This window comes from Uranotaenia lowii, chromosome 2 (genome assembly GCF_029784155.1).
Source record: "Uranotaenia lowii strain MFRU-FL chromosome 2, ASM2978415v1, whole genome shotgun sequence".
NCBI lineage: Eukaryota > Metazoa > Arthropoda > Insecta > Diptera > Culicidae > Uranotaenia > Uranotaenia lowii.
In genome coordinates, this window is record NC_073692.1 from 164,298,784 (window position 1) to 164,321,158 (window position 22,375).

At 32.2% G+C, this 22,375-nt stretch overlaps 1 protein-coding gene across 1 annotated transcript in view; it reads right to left on the reverse strand.

Annotated features, from left to right (window-relative positions):
• Positions 1–22,375, reverse strand: part of LOC129742054 (uncharacterized) — a 144,362-nt gene that overhangs the window by 5,386 nt on the left and 116,601 nt on the right. Inside the window, exon 14 of the mRNA XM_055733901.1 lies at positions 16,832–16,967. Within this exon, the coding sequence (XP_055589876.1) occupies positions 16,832–16,967 (136 nt within the window). The remainder of the gene's footprint in view (positions 1–16,831; positions 16,968–22,375) is intronic.

Here is a 22,375-nt window from a genome sequence, read left to right on the forward strand (position 1 = left end):
ACGTCCGAATATCTTGCGGTTTTAGAAAAAGTTGATAAATAAGTGAAAAAAATTGTTTAAAATCTTTTAGTAATGTTTCAAAGTTTTTCAAACCAGTTTATAATTTTCTTTTATGATTTTAACATATTTTTGAAAGTTGTTTAAAAAAAAGCGTTTAGAGAAAAAATTAATTGCATATCTGTATCAAATTGCGTTATGAAAATAAGCTCGGAAAGATGTGCATTTTGTGGCCTTGTGTAATTTATCTGAACACTTTTGAATGTGAAGTTAAGCATTAAGAAGAACAAGATACACAAAATCAAATAAAAGCTAAAATTTCAGGACAATTTTTTTATGCAACCAAATAACATCACATTTCACATATAGCTCCACTAGCTTGATAAGTTTTCAGTACTTTCCTTATTTCCGTTTCTCCTCTGGAAGAGGGAGAGGATTTGAATCTCAAAAAATCCCTTCATGTAAAAAATAGTTTCTTAAGCTTGAAGACTTGAAAAACTATGCGATAAAATCTCCCACATTCCCGGCTCGGTATTGTATGAAACCTTCCCTAAAAAAAATACATTTCCGTACTCAAATACGTTGGATAAGTTCTCAAGTTATACAAAAATTGTGCGGAACACTTTTTCCCCTCTTTCATTCCCCACTTAAAGGTGAAAAAGGGTTTTTCTTTCAATAACCATAGAATCATTTCTTGTATCCCTTTACTCTCCCCTGTAAAATTTGGTTAAATTTATTTTATAGGCTCTTAAATTTTTCAAAACAAACATATGACATCTTGCTGCTCTTTCCTATCCCGTCAGGGAACCAAATCGTCTTAGAAATATTAATTATATTTAAATACTCTTTCAAATTTGTTATCATCCGCTTGATAAGCACTCGAGTTATAAAAATTTGTATGGAAGCTCTCCTTCTTTATTCTTTTCGAATCAGTGAAAGGGGAAAGGAGCCTTGAACAATCATTGAAGAAAAATTCTACTCAAACATCCGCTGCAACTTTATTTGAATAATATGTTCTCGAGTGATCCAAAAATATAGCATGAAAACCTCCCTTCTCCTTTCTCTCTTCCTCTTCAAGACAGGGGGAGGTCTTGAAACATTAAAAAAAATCATTTCTCGTACTCGAATTTACTTCCTTGAAAAATCTGATTTTTGATTTTTTTTTACGTGAGCTTTTTTTCAGACATTTTTATCAACTTATTTTTAAACACCTCTGGGATCTAGTCACTTTCCATTACTACGGTAAAATCTTGAACTGTTTGCATGGCCTTGATATTTATAATTAGCAAAGAATTTGCAATTTTCATGCTCGTTGAAATGTTAATTTCAAAGAAGCAAATTTTTATTATCAACTAAACTGTCTTTTCTAAAGCTTTCTCAAAGTTCTAGTTTTTAAAGCATCAGCATCATTTTTATTCAATTTTTGAATTTCATTAGCAGAATTTGTTCTATTATTTATTATGTAAAATGTACATTAAGAATCATAATGATAAGATTTCGTCATTAACTTCAATTTTTTTTTTTCAAAAACCTCATTTAAAATATATTTTGTTCAATTCTGAACTTTCTTGTGAATTTCGTAAAAGTAATCATGCATCAAGTCTCACTATCGTTAGAAATGTGTATGGCACCAATATTTTTGGCAGTCAAACAACGAATAGCAAAGCTTAAATACTTTATGCGTCAGCCAGCATCCAACCAATTCCATGAGCCAAGCAATAAAACCCATGCCCGGGCTGCTCCTGATTCTCATTCTATTTTTGTTTTATGAGAAAACAACAATCAAAACTGACACTGATGACTAATAATACCCGAGATTTGCTCGTCGCCTATACTTAAGAGATGAAGTTGGCAGCGAAAGCTCCACGCTTGTAGAAGAAAATTCATTGAAGCAGCCAGCATCCAGCATTTCTAATATGATCCCCAAACCAACAAAGACCAAGAAAAGGGGGGTTGAGGAAAATTTCGCCTCCAAGAAGCGCGAATCGAGTCAAACTATTCACATTTCAAATTCAACAGGGAAAACTTTTTTCGCTCCAGATTCTTGTTCCGCTTGGAAACCGAGAATAAAAAAAAATACTCGCACTAGAGAGAGCATCTTTGGCATTGGTACAAAGCGCATAAATGCAGCACATTATGCATATTTGTTTCCCTCCATTCATGAGCAACAAGAAGAAGGAATCGGGCTGAACTTTTTATTTTTGATGCATCTTTGTTTGCAGCCCCTAGTAGTGGCACTTCTTGCTGCCATTTTATATTGCTAGCAAATTTTTCCGAGACATTGCTGCTGCTGCTGCTGATGATGATGATGACGGCGATGGGTTTTCCGAAAATTGCACAAACTGTATAAGGGTTTGGAAATAGCATTCAAATCCACCCAAAAGACAAATATTGGTTTTGAATCCATAAAGATTTCATTCATATCAAGTTAATTTCAGGGTTCCGAAAACTATAACACTGATAAAACTAAAATTTTATTGTTGAATTCAAATCGCGCATATCAGTATTTTGGGCCAAAATTCATATGATCAGTTTTCAAAATTCGATCATGAAATCTTCCTCATACATCCATTGCCACCCTAATGTACAAGGCAATAAAAATGCTTATACGAACTTGTCTAATAGATAACTGTATTTTAAGATTCAAGAATTCCGGAAGATTCGAAAAGATTTTTAAGTGGTTTTTCCATAACACGTGGAGTTTGATATCAGAGTTATAATACCTTATTGAACTGCCAAATATCTTCATTTAAATTACGTGGAATGATAAAACAAATGTTCAAAGTTAAGTTAGAATCAGAAAAACAGGCAAACTTCAATTTATTTTAAGTACACCTCTCTCTTTCAAGTTTCAAGTTGTGGATAGCTGCACTATCTCGCATTTAAACAAAATTTAAACTCAACGTAGATTTTCCGCATCTTCATCATTCCAACATAGTTTTCAATACCGTTTCGTGACAGTTCACACTGAAAATAAACTTTTCTGCATTTGTAAAAACTCACCAGCACACAACCGAAATTTCTGCTCATCTCAACTTCCGAGTTAATTTCAAATCATACTGATCATGATGATAATGATGATAATGATCTTAGAATGTCCGCGGTATCAAGTTTTTATTTCTTGACCAAAATCATCCAGCACATTTTAAAGTAAGATAGTGCGGCCATTTACGACTTTATACTGGAAATATAATGTTGACCTGATAAAAAAAAATCAATGTTTTTGAACGAAAAGCCTGTTTTTGGATTCAAATGAAGCCCTGAATCTTTGTTTCATCATTTAACGTAATATTAATAGAACAAATTGAGCAGTTTGATACAGTTTTAAATATTACCCAAATGCCAATATCACGAGTTTTTGAGGAAATCTCGTCAAAACCCTTGAGCAACTATTGGAACTATTCAAATAGTTGTAGGAAGCATAATTAACTACTTTAGAATTTTTTTTTCAGAATTGAATACCCCACCAAAATGTTCACCATAAAATTAAATCACTTTATACAAGAAATTTTATGAAAGACTTTATCTTGATATTGGCGAAACACCAAAGTTATACTCATTTTATTTTGTATTTTTGTGTTCTAAGGAAACCTTGATCCACCTCATATTAAAAGCATAAAACCCGATTTAATACACTTGTCAGTGGATTGTAGCCTTTCTTACAGCCTGTAAATTATATTTGGGTTTATATGGCACAAAATGAATTATGAATTATGATTAATGAATTTCATACGCAGTAAATCCAAAAACAATGTAGGAAATAAAGATTCAAAGTTTTTAATAGGATAAAAGTATTTTTAATATTATCATAATTTCCATATCAATAACATTATTTGCAACTAATTGGAGATTTTTGAATGACTAGATTCTGGAATATCTTGTATGATTCCATTTCTATGACATTATAATCTAACTCAATTTACTCCTTTTGGAGTTACAGCATATGGTAACTTCAAAATGGAAGGGGTATAAAAATTAAGAATACTATTTCAAAAAAGATGCCTGACCATGTATTTTAAATTATTCAACCTCTCAAGTAATGGAAACAAATGCATAGATAAAATTATTGGATAAAATTTCAATTGCTAGAGAAAAATACGATACCGAAACGTAAAAAATTAGCAGAATTAGTTTTGAGATCGCAATATTTTTAATTTTGTCAATTTTGCCATTTTTGTCTGTTTTGACACTTTTTTCACTTTCGTCAGTTTTGTAAAATTTTTCAATTTTATCAATTTTATAATTTTTTTTCTATTTTGTCAATAATGTCAATTTTCTCAAATTTTCATGATTTTGTCGACATTGTTATTTTAGTCAATTTTGTAAATTTTCATGATTTTGGCAATTTCAGTCAGTTTTATCAATTCTGTCCATTTTGTCAATATAGTCAAATTTGTCAGTTTTATCAATTTTGTCAATCAATTGTATTTGTCGATTTTGTCATTGTCAATGTAAATTGTCGATTATGTCAATTTTTTCAATTTTGTCAATTTGGTCAATTTTGACAATTTAGCCAGTTTAATTAATCTTGTCAATTTTGTTAGTTTTAACAATTTTGTTAGTTTAGTGAATTTTGTCGATTTTGTCTTAGTCAATTTTGTCAGTACTATCAATTTTGTCAATTTTGTTAATTTTGTTAGTCATGTCAATTTTTAAAAAAAATTATTTTGTCAATTTTGGCAATTCTGTCAATTTTCATGATTTTTTCAACATTGTTAGTTCAGTCAATTTTGTCAGTTTTCTCGATTTTGTCGATTTTGTCATTTTTGTCAATTTTCATGATTTTGTCAACCTTGTCAATTTTGTCAATTTAGTGATTTTTCTCAAATTTGTCATTGTCAAATTGGCCAATTTTTCAATTTTGTCAATTTTCATCGATTTTGTGAAGTTGGTCAATCTTGTCGATTTGTCAATCTTGTCAATTTTTATGAATTTGGTCAATTGGGTCAATTTTTTAATTTTGCCAGTTCAATCAATCTTGTCAATTTTGTCAACTTTGTCAATTTTGTCAATCTTGTCGGTTTTATCAATCTTGTCAATTTGGTCAGTTTTGTCAATTTTGACAATTAAGTGAGTTTTGTCGATTTTGTCATCGTCATATTGGTAAATTTTTTGTCAACTTTGTCAGTTTTGTCATTTTAATCAAATCATTGAATTATGTCAAGTTTGTCAACTTCTTCAATTTTGTCAAATTGTTCTATTTTTTCCATGCTTCAAACTTTACTATGGAGGGCTTGGTGGCGCTACTGTTTGGTTGTTATTTTCCATCGGTCTCAGCAAGTGAAAGTTCGGATTGACTTCCAAGCCGTCATCGTTTTTCTAGACACCAACCCCAACAAAAAGAACGCAACAATTGCACAGGTTTTTCGATGCGAACGAAAAGTTTTCATCGCGCAACGTTAGATCTGGAGAGAGGAAGATAAAAAGGAACAAAAAAAAACTAGCCCGAGAGCTTAAAGCTCGAGAAGATTCAGTACCATTTGTCCTATTGGATTCAATTTGCTTCTACGGGCGAAATTCTCTCCTGTCGTTCGTGCTTAGAAAAAGCTTCCTGAGCACGAACGGTACGTGAGAAGATGAGATGGTGTGCATATATCGTTCGCGTTCCCGTGTCGTTTTCCCCTTCTCAGAGCAAGCTGTGATTGAGAATCTAACGTTGGACTTACCATCACTATAGAAATATGCGATGTGAGGGTCTAGTCCTTAGGCTTGAGTCATCTAATTTCGGGGTTGTACCTCATAGTGCAATCCCTTTTAAGGATTTTTAATTTTGGGCTTAAAGCTCAAAATTAATTTTTGGATCCGGTTATGGAATCACGGCGTACTGATACACCATTTCATATTCGGGCCATATCTTCTAATAAATTAAAAAGAGTTGAACGTTGATCATAAAAGTAAGTTTGTTTGTTAGTAAGTATGCATATGATACAAATCCACATCCTTCAACCGATCAGCCAGAAATTTGGTACAGAGATGTATTTGGGCCAGAGTAAGATTTTAGTTATAGTTCTGAGCCCCTCCCACCTAAGAAAAGGGACCCTCCTATACACCTTTCGGTTTTATTGACACGAATCAAAAGTCATGGCACCCATTTTGTCATCCAATTTTTTTTCTTAGGCGGGGTTATTTTCAACATCGCCATGAGTCGGGCATTAGAAACGACCATCCAGAGTTCACGTGTACTGAAAGCAAATCAAAGCTTGCTATATAAGCATTAAATATTAGAATGGGGAAATTTTGGCGGGTGTTTTTATTCCTTCTTCTGTTCAAATCACGTGGTACTGGTACGAGATAATCGGATGCAATAATGAGCCTACACTTTGGATTGAAAAATACAACTAGCCTGTTAGTAATATTTTGACTAGAATTGTAGAACTTTTCAAAGTGATCCGTACCGCCCTGGGGGGCGGCTTTGAGAGTCTCTAATCATATATAGTGAACAGTGAATTTACTTTTTCAGCTGAATAACTATTTGGACTGAATTCTGAAAACTAATCAACCGATTTTCATAATCCCAGATTTTTAGAACCTACCAGTTTTATCAATTTTGTCAATTTAGTCAAATAAGTGAATTTTGTCGATTTTGTCATTGTCAATTTTGCTAATTTTCTTGATTTTGTAAATTTTGTATTTTTTTTCGATTTTGTCAATTCGATTGATTTTGTCAATTTTGCCAGTTTTATCAATTTTCTCAGTTTTGTCAATTTTGTGAATTTTTTGAATTTTGTCAATTTTGTAAATTTTCATGATTTTGGCAATTTTGTCAATAATGTTAATTTGTCCATTTTTTCAATTTGATCAATTTTGTCAGTTTTCTCAATTCTGTCCATTTTGTCAATCTAGTCAAATATGTCAGTTTTATCAATTTTGTCAATCAATTGTATTTGTCGATTTTGTCATTGTCAATGTCAATTGTCGATTATGTCAATTTTTTCAAATTTGTCAATTTGGTCAATTTTGGCAATTTAGCCAGTTTTATCAATCTTGTCAATTTTGTTAGTTTTAACAATTTTGTTAGTTAAGTGAATTTTGTCGAATTTGTTTTAGTCAATTTTGTCAGTACTATCAATTTTGTTAATTTTGTTAATCATCATCAAATTATTTTGTCAATTTTGGCCATTCTGTCAATTTTGTCAATTTCGAGAATTTTTTCGTTTTTTTTTTTGTCAATTTTGCCAATTTGTGCAATTTTGTCAATTTTATCAATTTTGTTGATTTTTTCAATTTTGTAAATATTGTCAGTTTTATCAATTTTGTCAATTTAGTGAATCATGTCCATCTTGTCCATTTTGTCTATTAAGTGAACTTTGTCGATTTTGTCATTGTCAATTTTGCCCATTTTTTCGATATTATCAATTTTGTCAATTTTTTTCGATTATGTCAATTTTGTCGATTTGGTCGCTTTGTCGATTTTGTAAATTTTGACAATTTTGTCAATATTTTAAGTTTTGTCAATTTCGTCAATCTTATCATTTTGGTCAATTAATTGATTTTTTTCGATTTTGTGATTGTCAAAATTTGTCAATTTTGCTAGTTTTCTCGATTTTGTCAATTTTGTAAAAAATTTTCCGATTTTGTCAATTTGGTCAATTTTGTGAATTTCATAAATTTTGTCGATTTTGTTTTAGTCAGTTTTGTCAGTACTATCAATTTTGTCAATTTAGTCAATTTTTTGAAATTTGTTAATTTTGTTTATTTGGGCAATTTTTTCAGTTTTGTCAATTTTGTAAAATTTGTCAACTTTATAAATTGTGTCATTTATGTCAATTTTGTAAATTTTGTGAATTTTGTTGACTTTGTCATTTTGGAAAATTTTGTCAGTTTTATCAAATTTGTCAATTTAGTGAATTTTGTCATTGTCAAATTTGTGAATTTTCTCGATTTTATTAATTTGTTTCAAGTTTGTCAATTTTGTCAATTTTACCAGTTTGGAATGGTTAATTCGGAGTTTTTTTTGCCGTTTCTTCAACTGTGTCAATTATTAGCTTAGCTTGATTAGCTTTTTAGCTTTATATGCAAAAAAAACCCAAATGCTTCAAACTCTTCTATGGAGGGATTGGTGGCGCTACTGTTTGGTTGTTATTTTCCATCGGTCTCAGCAAGTGAAAGTTCGGATTGACTTCCAAGCCGTCATCGTTTTTCTAGACACCAACCCCAACAACAACAACGCAACAATTGCACAGGTCTTTCGATGCGAACGAAAAGTTTTCATCGCGCAACGTTAGATCTGGAGAGAGGAAGAGAAAAGGGAACAAAAAAAAACCAAGTCCGAGAGCTTAAAGCTCGAGAGGATTCAGTAGCATTTGTCCTATTGGATTCAATTTGCTTCTACGGGCGAAATTCTCTCCTGTCGTTCGTGCTTAGAAAAAGCTTCCTGAGCACGAACGGTACGTGAGAAGATGAGATGGTGTGCATATATCGTTCGCGTTCCCGTGTCGTTTTCCCCTTCTCAGAGCAAGCTGTGATTGAGAATCTAACGTTGGACTTACCATCACTATAGAAATATGCGATATGAGGGTCTAGTCCTTAGGCTTGAGTCATCTAATTTCGGGGTTGTACCTCATGGTGTAATCCCTTTTAAGGATTTTTAATTTTGGGTTGAAAGCCCAAAATTAATTTTTGAATCCGGTTTTCAAAACGGAGAACTGGTATTTATAAATAATTCTTACACTTGTTAAGTTTAAATCAAGACATCTTTGCTTGACTGACATTTATGTTTGTCAATCGATTGGAGACGCCCTCTGTTTTCCTTATGCGGAATTACACGGAGTGAGAGCGTACCCAGTGCTTATCGCGCCATGTTTTCGATAATCTTGATTTTAGTGATTGCTGGTTGTGGCTAGCAAGCCAAATGGCCACGTTTTTTGGAGTGATGATTTTTGATAATTACTATGAAAAAAATATTTTCAAACTATTTTGTATTTTTTTCTTTCTTTTATAGGTTGAAGAAGAAAAAAAATCAAATTTTTCAAGATAAAAATCATTTTTATTGTACTGCTCAGTTTCACAAAAACGTCGAGAACAAAGTTTACAAAAATTCACACAAATACACACAAATACACAGACATCATCAGAACTCGTCGAGCTGATTCGATAGGTACCTATAAAGGTATATCTAAGACCCATAATTAATGATCTCTCAAATCGACCGATAACTATACCTTTCTGAAAGAAAGGCAAAAAAACATAAAAAATATATAAGTTATCTTTGAAACATTTTTGTGCCATTTATTTGAAAATTTGTGCTTGATATTAAAAATCCAAACGTATGGTTTCCAGTAACAGACTTAAAACCTTTAAACGATGCTCAATGCAGATTGGAAATATCGTTACGAAACATATAAATGTCTCAGAAACATGGGGTTAAATCAGATAAAATTGATCTGTTCGATAAATTCGGTCTTCTGAAATCATGCTTCAGGCAACTTATTTCGTTTTAATATTTTTATGATTTTATAGCTTCCAGCGCATGCGTCTGCAGATTTTAATACATAAGACAAATACAAAGATATAATTTTACGTCAGAATAGACATTTTTGGGCATTTTTGGCAACTGAATGAAAAATTAAACTATTTCGTGAACTACATGGAGTATTTTGATGGCATGATAAATCAGTATTAAAAGATGTTCCTGAATTATGATTTCAAATCAAACTTGGAACAGTTGGAGTGTTTAAAAATTGAAATAATAGGTCAACAAATAAAACATTATTTATTCTGAGAATAAAATGAATATTTGTCACTGAAACTTTGTTCAAAATTTTGGCCTGTGTTTAAAAATCTTTCAAGTGAGTTTTTTCAAATTTTCTCTTTTTCGAAAATTTCACTGCAAGCAAAATAACCACAAGAAATATTAACCAGATAACCTCAATTATGAAGTTTTGTTCATATGAATATTTTCATTTTAATATCTTTGTTGGTTTTACATTGATTATTTTTTAAAATTTGGTCAAAATCTTATGTAAATATGTAGGTACTTCAATTTTAAAATCTAATTCATGAATTCGTGATTCATTGTTTAAAATCCAAATCGAGAATTCAGTTATGGAATTCGGATTTGAATGTTCCCTGTGTTTGGTATCTGCTTCCTAATTTTCCTTTTTTTTTTAATATCATCCAGTACAAATTTAATTAAATTTTTAAGAGCTGATCTAAATACTTACCTTTAACGATCCTAATTCTTCGCATGTTAAAAGATCGAAAATAAGAATACCAATTTTAAAATCAGCTTACAATCTGAACAAATGCAATTCAAGTGATCTACTGTACAATTGATACAGGTTTTTAACCTTAAATTTAAAAAAAAAAAAAAGCTGTCATTAAATAAAGAATTGGTAACTGCTCAGTATGAGGATCGGTTACAGTAACTAAATTTAAAAAACAAAACATTCAAACTCGTAAGTTCTGAATTCTTTATTATATTTAAGTATAATTAAATTGAAATTTCTTTTATTTTTTTGCATGGTATTTTAAACTGGACAGTTATTTAAATTCTAACCGAGTATTTTGTTTTCATCAATTCAAAAAACATGACAGAAAAAGATTGATACAGTTTTCAAAATAATAAGTACGTTCTGAAACGATTTTAAAAATATTTTCAAATTTTTTTTCAAAGAGCGTATCGTTGTTTGTGATTGCTTAAGGTTCAGAAACTTGGTAAGAATAACGTTTTATTGGCAAAACAGCGTTTATTTAAAGCAATTTTTTTTAAATAACTTTGAAGCTTGAGTTTATTTACACACCTTCAAATCAGTAAATAAAAAGTAAGTTCATTTTTTTTTATCTCCAGCTCAACTTTCATATTAAAATCCAAAGAAGGCTTCAAAACATTCACGCTTTTTTATATCATAAGATATAAGTTCTTATTGTTTAAGAGTATTGTTATTCATTCAAGAGTTATTGGCAAATGGAATCAATAATATTTATCTTGGTTCAAAATAAGCGTCAACCAGATAAAAAATCATCTGCAATCAAGTCTATGAATTTTGGTAATTGGGCCTTTCTATTTGTTTCTACAGCCATGTCAGTTGTAAACAGAAGACTTCCTTTTGGACCTTTAAAATTCTGTAGTCATAAAAGCGTGGTATTAAAAAATCGGAAGAAAAAAAATCATATTTTTTGGCAAAAAAAGGTCGCCGATCACTGCTCTAGACCTTAGATATTTCATTCTACGACACGAAAGGACGTTCAGCAATTGAAACTTTTTTTCAATTGTAAATTTCGATCAGAAATTTAATAAATTTCTGAAACACAAATCCTTACACACAAAATCTCTACCTTGTCTTTTAAATTGGTATCTTTTAAGAAGAATATCTTAACAAGTTCATCCATAACTTTATAACTTATCAATTTGATAGTGAAAAAAATCGTTCATATCATAAAAAATCTTATGCTTCCATTCAATATTCAGAAAACCATTTTCTACCTCAATTTGTTTTATTTACGAATGGTTTTATTAAGGCATTTTAGTTATATAGTTTTAGTTGTTTTCTTGTTATTTTTAATGCTCAACTCAACATTGAAAAGGATTCTGAAAAACTGCACAATTTCACAAATTTCACATTTTTCTGAGATGTAAACAACTTAAGCGTTTATTTTAATAATTTTGTTCCCCTGAAACTTTTGAAAATTAAAAAAAACTACCCCTTCCTGATTAACCCTTCGTTTCATAAAGCTACAGATATGCAACAATTAATTAAAACTGTTCTAAATTTCACATTTAGCTAAAAAGTCAATTTTTTTTTCGATGGGTATAATATTTCTAACTTCAAGATCGCGTTCAATTAAAAAAAAATTACTTTTAGTGTTTAAAGGTACAAAAAAAACCAACTTGAATCTGAAAAATATGGAATGTGGAAAAAGCCTTATTTTTCAAACTTTTGGCCTAGTGTAATTCATATTGAGAATTTTTTTTTCGACTCGAAAAAAATAGTTTCGAATTCCCACTAAAGTAATTCACATATTTAACAACATTTGAGTTTTTTTTTTGTTTTTTCTCTGATATAATGGGTTTTCAATAATTGTTGCAAATTTGCAACACCATGCAACGGTAGTACCCTAGCTAGTTACATGGGTTCCATAGTGTGTTTTCGAAACTTGCATCGTTTAAACAGTGTATTTGTTTCCCGGTAAAAGTGTTTTCGTTATTAATGATTTATTATCATGTTATGGCTGTATTAGGAGAAGGGGGGGGGGGGGGAATGGGGGGAAATTGAACCCCCCCCCCTGGATAAAGAGGGCCCCGAGGTGAAAAAATAAAAAGTTTTTCTCTAAACCGTTATCAAAAACTAGAAAAATATTATTTAAAGTTCAAAATTTATCAAATCTTAAACTGGGACGGGTCCGAATAATTAACTTATTTATGATTTGTAATTCAGCGTATGTAAAACACATTATTTTGGTTTTTTTTTCACGGCTCGTTGGTATTACAAATACATATTTTGAATAAAAAAAATGTCAGATGCCTTCATACCTTGCAAAATAAGTATACACCAATTTTCAAAAGTTCTGCAATATTGAACATGATTGAAATTCAAGTACGGGGCTTTATCCAGAGAGTTTAAAATAATAACAAACAACGTATTCTTTTTTTCATTTTCCACCTGAAAATTTAGTACTACCTGCCAACATTCGATAACCGAGGTTTGAAGTATTGTTTTGCTTTTTTTTTCTTAGAGATGAATGAATGGTTTGATTGAAAATTACAATCCTCATTATTTTCCACTAAAGTATGAGTCGTTTCATATAATGAATCGACGAAAAATGCTCTTTATTTATACTTATTCAACCTTTTCCTGAAAGCTCTGGAAGTGGATTTTAATTTGAAACTTTTTGTTATTGAATTAAGTTTTATTTTTAATTCTATTTTATTTTTAAACTGATTTCAAGTTTGAATTCTAATTTTAGAATCATGTTCCATATTCTAATGCTAAATCCAAAAGAAATCATTATTGATATTTAATAGTTTAATGTAATTTGCAACTGGATCATTCCTTCAAAACTAAATTGAGACTTTGCTCTTCAATACTCAAGTTTGTTCATTAAAACTGGCATATAGTTATGGTAAGATTTAAGATTAAGTATCTTTATCAGAACCAATTTAAATACGTTTTCGGAATTGATTTGTGTTGATTTGTTCAAGGTTATGTTCAGAAAAGTTGTATAGGTAAGTAGCTTTCCATTTAGCACCTTCAAGCAAACTTAAGGAATAATTTCCTCAGTAGGTGGTATATTATCGCATAACTACTCCTAGCTAACCTTTGTGGTCTAGTGGATAAGCTAGTGCGAGTCTGGTTCCGATGTGCCAGGCTGGATTCGATTCCCGGTATCGGCGAGAAAACTTTTGGGTTCGAATCCCATAAGTGGCCGACAGGTAAGATGTGTTTCCTCTTATAACTGATTATATGAATGTTTAACCAGCTGCCAGCTGGCCAGGTATATACACGGATGCCGGAATACCTCTAAGTAACCTGATTGACTCGTTCTTCCAATATATACCTACATCAACACAATACTTCACTCCATAACAGTTCATACGAAGCCATGGGGTCAGTCCAATAATGCATGTGAGCACATACTTCACATACTTAGGCAGAAACTGCGGTGAATTCGTGCACCCATGGTGGATAACCAACATACATAACTACTCCGAGCTGAATTCTCAACTTTCACGGTGTCCAGAAATCTAGATTTGCGAAGTTCCTGCGCGAAATCTATGATTAGTGCAAAAGAAATTAGGAATAAGCATTTATTTCCAGTTGTCTAGTGTGAAGAACAAAAAGGTGTAACCGTTCCATGTTGTTGCAAATTTGCAACAATTAATATTTTTGCCAAATAACCGAAATATGTGAAAATAATATTTTTTCATTATTTTTCCCTTCATGTATTCATCATTGCGCACTATTGTGAATTTTTTCGAGAAAAAATAAAAAATCATGAAATGAAGGGTTAATTTTCAAAAAATTACAAGAAAAAAATGTATATTTAAACTTTCTTCGAGACCACAATTCAACAAAACTTTTGCAAATAAAAGAGATGTAACCATTTTCTTTCGATTTTTTAAATTTTGTAAAATAATAAAATTTTGAAAAAATTTCAGGAATATTAAAAAAATTAAATTGAAGAAATTTTTAATTTTCAGAAATGTAATCGTTTTGCAGACTTCAACAAATTTGTTAAATGAACTGAAAGCTTTTTTTTAACTTAATTTACAAATGTCAGAAATACTTGTTATTCCAAATTTTAAAAAATGAAGAATTAAACTTTTTAAAATCATTTATTGTCATCATCATCATTATAATTTCTTAATTGAATAAACAGTAATAAATAAATAAATCGAGAATCAGTTAATTTTTTCTTTGTAGATTTGTTGGTTCATCAGTTTTAAAATTTTTTCATTAATTTTAATTACTTTAAATTGTCATTTTAGAATCGATCATGATTCTCTAAATATTTAGAAAAACTATTCAAAACAGCAACTTTAAGAGATAATTTCTCCTAAAGATAACCTTTCAATATTAACAGAAATATCTTCTTTTTAATTTTTATCAGATTCGCTTTTGGTCATTTAAGAAATCTCTCATTTCTCACCCTGTAATGAGTCAGTTATGATGAATAAAACATGTTATGAACTTCAATCGAACATGAACTTTTTCAAGCCATTTATCTCGATAACTGTAAGAATTTGAATTTTAAATTAAATTTCATCTCTGACTTTGATCACTGGCTGATATTTTCATTTTAACCAGTTTAAATTTAATCATTAACTCCATCTTTGTGTTTTGAATAATTTCTCTTAAGTTTAAATAGATTTTGATCCTTATCAAAAATTCACATTTCAAATCTTGATTAAATATTATTTTAATCATGGTTCAATTCAAACCTATTTTTACAATTATTTTAGCACTCGGATTTAAGTTTTTTTTTAAATTTTGTGTTATAAATTCTATTTCTATGCGTTTATTTTATGTTCTTATGTTTCAAATACAGGTTTCATTCTTAATTTTGATTTGCATAAGTTTTCTGGTGATTCGATAAAATTGACTAGAATCTTTTTGTTCCGAATAAGCATTATCATTTTGATTAATTTTTTTCATAAAATCTTGGAAAAAATTTTGATTTGAATCTTTGATTCTCATTTGTTTTGAATAAAATTTATTAAATTTATTATTCTTTCTGGAGACAAGTAACATGGACGAGTAAAGAAGTAATCAAAAGTCATATTTTTTAGTTCGAATAATTTTAAAACTGTTGGAATTTCCTCGCAAATAAAAAATTTCAGACTAAGGATTATTAAATTTGTTACATACAAGCTTTCATGCTATAAATTTTAATTTATTAGTTTTTTGCATTTTTTTTACTATCCCTTCCCCTCGCGATGTTCAAACTCCAAGTGACAAAAGAGGGATTTGAAATTTGTTCCGGCCTTACTTTTTTACCTAATAAGATACGAAATAACGATCTTTGACAAAGATTTTCAGCGGAAAATTATCTCTTAAAAATTAATAAATGAACACAAAATTGAAATTTGCGAACAATAATTTTTTATCTCAATCCTTGCAACTTGAAAACAGATTCATCCAGACAAAGGCGATTATATTTTGGAACGCATTTTTTTCCCCTTCTAAGAAAAGTATGACTTCTGCAAAATGCTAGTTTCGGTTTTTCATGAATGAACGTCTCTCCCGAACCTCATTTCCTATTCGTTTGTCGTTTTCAATAATTGGAAAGCAGCAGACTGGGAAAAGCGCAAAGTTTTTCATTTCTTGCCATTCATTGTTGTAACGCACTTGTTATTTTCGTAAGAAGAAAAGCAAGAAAAATAGGCTTCCATCACCAACTGCAGCACCACGATGAGATGATGCAAACAAAAACTACCCAAAAGTGAAAACACACAAAGCACACGAATTCGTGACAAATTTCGGATTACTTTTTTGGCCTTGTTCGTTTCCCTATATTTTTTTTCGTTTTTTATCGTCCGAAATCGAGTTTCTTCCGCACGTTTTTCGTCCCGAAAAAAGAAACAATTATCAAGTGTCATCTCTTGTTCCGAATGCTGACGATATCTCTTTTTCCCACCTCTATGGAACTTGCTCAGCCGGAAACTACAAATGTAGTAATGGAATGGAAGTAGCAAAAAATGCCGAAAAAGGAAAATGTAGGAACATTCTCACCTACCTTCCGAAGCTAGCGACAGGAGTGGAAAATCAAAACTTTTATTAACGCTTCCGGACGATTGACTTCGGTTGGGAGGAAGTTAAGAGCAACTGGCAGCAAGGGAGGGAGAATAAAATTGGAATAACGACAAACTGTCAACTGCAGGCACAGGAAAGCGATTTCGATCGAGTACACTCCACATTCGAATAAATCTCCTCGATTGTGAGGTGCGAGAAAGAGTGTGGGCTCTGCGGTTCCCAAAAAGCACTTCAATAGAGTAAATGGATCACAAAAAGGTTTAATATTTCTTTCGTCGGCTCAGGTTTAAAGTGTTCGGGAAGCAGAGTGTTTTTACCTAAGCCATACCACAAAAATGTTCGCAAACTCTAAATCATCTTCAAGTTGTTCTAGTTAAGATCCACTGACGGGACTGCTACGAATTCATTCCAATAAATCTTCGAGGCCTCTCTCTGGATGCACTCCAATCGAAAGTTCTCATCCGGTTTCCATTCTCGAAAGAGGAAAAATCAAACCTGCAACAATTTCCTGTCGATAGACATATGTACGTTTGAGTTCTCCTGGGGACAAAACACTCCTCCAACTTCCTGGCATTCGGCCGAGATCCAAAATCTAGGCCGAAGTAACAAACTGAGGAAGGTAAAAAGTGGGGAATGCTTACCTCGCTTGCCGCATTGCTCGAGTAGCTCATCCGTTTGACCGTCCGATAAGTGTCATCGTCGACGGCTTCCTTGAGGGCTTGCTCCAGGGCAGATTCCAGATTGCGAGCCTTCGGATCGTTTTCAAGCTCGGCATAGCTGTTCGGTGGATGGATGAAATTGGAAAGAAAACATGGAATGAAAGCATCGGAAAACACTGCTGGAAAATATCGGCATCAGGCCGAAAGATACGTGCTTGCAACAAACACCAGTTGAGAGTCCGAAAATGCCTGGACATATATAAGGGTTTTCGAATTGGTGGAGATTTCTAGAAAAAAATAAACCTACCTATGAATCGATATACCAAAATGATGGAATCAGATATCACAGCTGAGGTCCTATCTTCGTTTGTCTTTTCGATTTGTTTTTTTTTTGTCCAAATTGAAATACAAATTATTTGTTGCATCCGTAGGTATTGATCTGATTTTTTGAAAAGTAATTTAAAAAGGGATCAGTAATTTTAGAGACAAAAAATTTTGGCGGCCTGAACTAGAATATTTTGTTCAATTTGTTTATCGCCTTTTGTTTCGGTGGTATGGCATTTGGAAGTTTTCAAAACAATCCGTTTTGAGGAATTCATTCATTGTGTGTGAAATTTTTTTCAGGTTAAATGACAATTTAAGTAAATCCCGTTTTAACGCGGGCCGAAAATGAGTCAGAAATTTTAAAATTATGTCACATTTGGCGCGGGAACATTAAGTAAGTATGCAAGTACCACATTAAGCAGAAGGTTTGTTTTACGTATCAAAAAATGTTCTTTATGTTTATACAAAGATTATCTTAAGGAAGTCTATCTTTCAAATTTTTAATCCATGAAAATTTAAAAGAAAAATATCATCAATTATGTGCCAAGGAAAAAGAAGTACATTCTATGAACCTTTTTTGATCACCTTTCAAGTTTGTCCCTAGTCATTCACCTGACTTCGCTTGAACCCTTTATAAACATAATGAATAGCTTGAAATTGCTACTTCATCTACACCACTGAAGCGTGAAAAATCCATCACCATCAGCTCAGAACTCATTCATAACTCGAAACGTCAAGCCAGCGACTCGCCTACGATTTATACGAGGGCGTTGATGACGCGTTGCTTACTTGCTTGCTAGCTTCAAAAAGGTGTTGATGCCCGCATCTTAAGAATTTCTCAACTTTCCAGTTACTTTCGTTTAGTAGAGTGGAAGTAAAAGATTGCAGAGAGTGGGAAAAGAAGAAGTTCCTTCCTTCTTGGTCCAATATGTAAAGGTGACACACAAGAAAAACGGCCAGCCTTGGCGGTTGACTATATGATCGTCTATGGAGCAGGTGAGAAGGAACACCTTTTCCGTCAAGGATATTTTATCGAGCATACAAAATGGGGAGCATATCATATCATCATGTTTGCTCGGCCCGGTGCTCTACACTCTGTTTGGCTGCTCAGCACTTGATAAATGCTCTTTTTCGTCTTCGTCAACACTGAAACACATTGGGTTGAGTTGATACTTTGGCAGGAAGAAATCAAACAAATGTGAAATTGTGGAATATAAAAAAGAAATATTCCATTTAAATGAGTGCATTCTAACATATAGATTGAATCTTTTCTAATAAATTGATTCTTGCCGTACATTCATGTGAATGGACTATAAACCTAACATGTACCCCAGAAACAGCCAAAAGTGAGGCAAGAGGCAGTCAAAAGTAACACGTTTTATCATAGCATTCAACATGCAACTTGTCTTATTATTGTTTTATGGTGGTCATGAGAATTTCTTAGATTCTTGAATCAAACGCTTGATTCCAGGTAGTTCTGAAAAGGCCAATAAAGCTTTTACTGAATATACTGTTTTAGTTGTATAGAAATAGTTCTGAGTGCTCTATTAAAACTCCAATGGAACATAAACTAAGAAGTTTGCTCCTAGCTTTTTATTGCATGATTTATAACGCAGTGCATGATTTTAAAACCGTAAAAAAATTAGGTGACAGTTCACGATCTAGATGTCAATACAGGACACGCAAAGGCTGTTATTCGAATTTAAATTCCCATTTTAAACATTTTTGAAAATTCATGTGTGTTAGTTTTAAGTTAAGTGAAAAAATACATAAATAGATAGAAATCATTAAAATACCTCAAATCCCGAAATCGGTATGAATATCTCTACAATATAAGTATTGCGTGAAAAAGCCCAACGAGTAGGAGAAAAAAATTGTTGCTTGACGCCATTATTAATCCAAGAAGGCGGTTTCCGCTTTTCTTTTCAAAGCTTTAAATGATTGAACATCTCATGAAACACCCATTATATGGGTATGAGGTAAAACGAATTTTGTTGTCCGACGCCATCTTGAAACCTAAGATGGTTTCTTCCGCTTAACTTGAAAATACTGTAAATGACTAAATATCGAGTGAATTTCCCGGAATATGGATATATGTAAGTTAAATGGACTCAACCAGTACAAGATGAATTGCGTTTTCTGACACCAGCTTGAAATTTTTTTTTTATCAAACCTGTATATTACTGATAATATCTAAAAACCTCCATAATATGGGTATTGAGTAAAAGGGCTAAACAAGAAGAAGTCTAATTTGTTGCTTCCGCTTGAGTTTTAAATGTTGTAAATCACAAATAATCAAATGAAAGCCCACAATATGGGTATTGGGTGAGAAGGCATACAAAAAGCCATCTTATTTGGTATTCTAACGGTATCTTGAAGTTCCAGATGGCGGCTTCGGCTCTTATTTTCAAACCTGTATACCTATTATTGATAATCGCTTCAAACCCCTTTAATTTGGGTATAAGTTGTAAAGGCTAAACTAAAAGAAGCCGAATTTCACCATCTGACGCCATATTGAAATCCAAGGTTGCGGCTTCCGCTGAACGAAAAATGCTGTAAATGACTAAAAATTGCATGAAATCCCTTAACAATAAGGGTATCGGGCGAAAGGGCTAAACTTGAAGAAGTAAAGTTTCGTTATTTGATGCCATCTTGGAATCTAATATTGCGGCTTTCGCTGCACTTCAAAATGCTGTAAGTCACTGAAAACTGTATGAAACTTATGAAACTCTCACAATAAAGGTATGCTAAACGATTTGAAGTCGGATTTCGCTTTTGGATGCCATCTTGAAATCACAAATGGCGGCTTCCGCTTCACTTGAAAATGCTGTCAATCACTAAAAATTGCATTCAATTTTGATGATATTTTCGACCATTTACAGCATTTTAGAGATCAGCGGAAGTCACCATCTGGGGTGGCGTCAGATAGCGAAATTTGACTTCTACTCGTTTAGCTCTTCACCCAATATTCAATATGGGTATTGGTTTATATAAGTTTTAATCGCCGATAAATTTATTGATTTAAGCATGTTCATTGACACGTGCGGCAAGATGAAATGCTAAGTAGAAGAATTTGGAATGAAGAACAGGCAGATTGGCAAGCATCAGATGAGATTCGTAGGATAAAGTTTTGGATAGGTTTTGTAAGTCTGTAAGTCTAGCGCATTTTATGTATTGAAAAGCATGGAAGTGTGGTTCCTAAACGCAGCAGGCCAGTTGGATTGTGTACTATGAATAAACAATCGGCAATTAGCATTTCATCTCGCCACACGTGTCAATGAACATACTTAAATCAACACCCATATTGTGAGAGTTTAATGAAATTTTAGAGTTAATATGGATTCGCCATCTTGGATTTCATGATGGCGTCAGAAAGTGAAAATCTACTTGTTTTATTTTAGCCCTTTTACACAATATCAATATTGTGGGGATTTCATGCGATTTTCAGTGATTAGCAGCATTTTAAATTAAAGCAAAAGCTGCCATATTGGATTTAAAGATGGCATCAGATCTGACTCCTTCTAGTTTATCTCTTTCATCTTCTACCAATATTGTAGGGGTTTCACGTGCTTTTAGGCCATTTATGACATTTAAAAATTCAGTGAAGCCGCCGTCTTGGATATCAAGATGGCATCAGGTAGCGAAATTTGATTTTTTTTATGGTTAAGCCGTTTATCCTACAACCCATACTGTAGAAGTTTCATGGGTTTTTTTTTGTACGGGATTTTTATCCTCTGGGATGATTCTTCATGAGATTTTCAGTGGTTAACTTAGGTTAGGTTAGGATTAAGTTAGGTTAAACTTAACCAGAAGCCGCCATCTGGGATTTCAAGATTTTATCAGGAACAGGAATTCGGCTTCATTTAGTTAAGCCCTTTCACCCAATACCCATATTGTGCAGCTTTCATGTTGTCGTATCTTTATCCTGCATCGCATTTTAAACAGCTTTTTTTCACGAACTTTCAATTGCTCGCAGATTGTTCCTTGCCGCAATACTAGTTCTAGCAACAATCGATGGTAGAATGCCCTTCTCACCTTCGCTGTTCCTCTACTCAACCAACGTATTATTGTCTTCTCTTTCAATCACCCTGGTTTCGATGACAAAAGAGTGAATTAACTCGGTTCTCGTGGGTTCCGTAACTCACATTTAATTTCAACGGTAACTTATCGATTTATACACTGATTCAAATTCATCTGTTTTTTTTTTAATTATTGTTTCGAAATCGTTAACAAATCTGTAGCAACTGCCTTATCCACCACACATGTGACTTTCAGTCCTTTAGAAAATTTTAAAGTTTACGTTAGCCGCCATCAATCCCTTATATATTTCATTTACAAAGTCTGTCCTTTTTCACTGTACTAAATGATTAACAACTCAGAAATGAGAAACTCATCCTTCGCGTGTAATTGGTTGACTTGCTAGAGAAACGTCAAATTTAAGCTATTTATATGGCTCTCAAAAAACCGTTACTAACGGCATGTTGGTGCAAAATCGAAGTACACAAATTGACGCATGTTGATGAATTCGTAAAGTCAAGTATTAAGATATCTTTTTTAGGCCCATTTTCAATGAATTCCATTTTGTTTGCGACGTCATTAGGTCATGTTTTGAAATTAAACTTATTGAAAAATGTTTGTGGTCAAATATTTTAATTTTTTTTTCAATTAAAAAAATATGTCATTAAAATTTAATTACTCTAAAGATTGGACGAGACGCTTTTATTTTAAGATACATACTATTACATTCACATTTTTCCCAGAATCTTGACTGCCAGTTAAAAAAGCTCTTAATATGATTCAAGCAACGCTTTAAGCTGTACAAAAACTTCGGTGACCAAAATTTCACAGCATAATGACTTTATGAAAGATAAAAAAATTAGTTATGATGACTTTTCTATTTTTTTTTTTTCAAATTTTAGCTTTATTACAGTACTGGTGATGTAAGGAATGCGCTCTAGCTTTTTCTGAAGATAAATGCTATAGATCTAACGAAGTTGTGCTGTCCATAATAAATCAAAAACTGTTTCTTAGAATGTGATGAAAAAGTCCAGTTTTGCTACGAGTTGCATACACATTTTTTCAAATGCCGAAAATTACCTGTAAAACTCAATTTGTTTGACTGTTTTGAAATCTTTTGAGAAAAGTTCTACTTTTCGACACTGTTATTTTCGGTAGAAAAGACAGGACATTTCAAAACCCAAT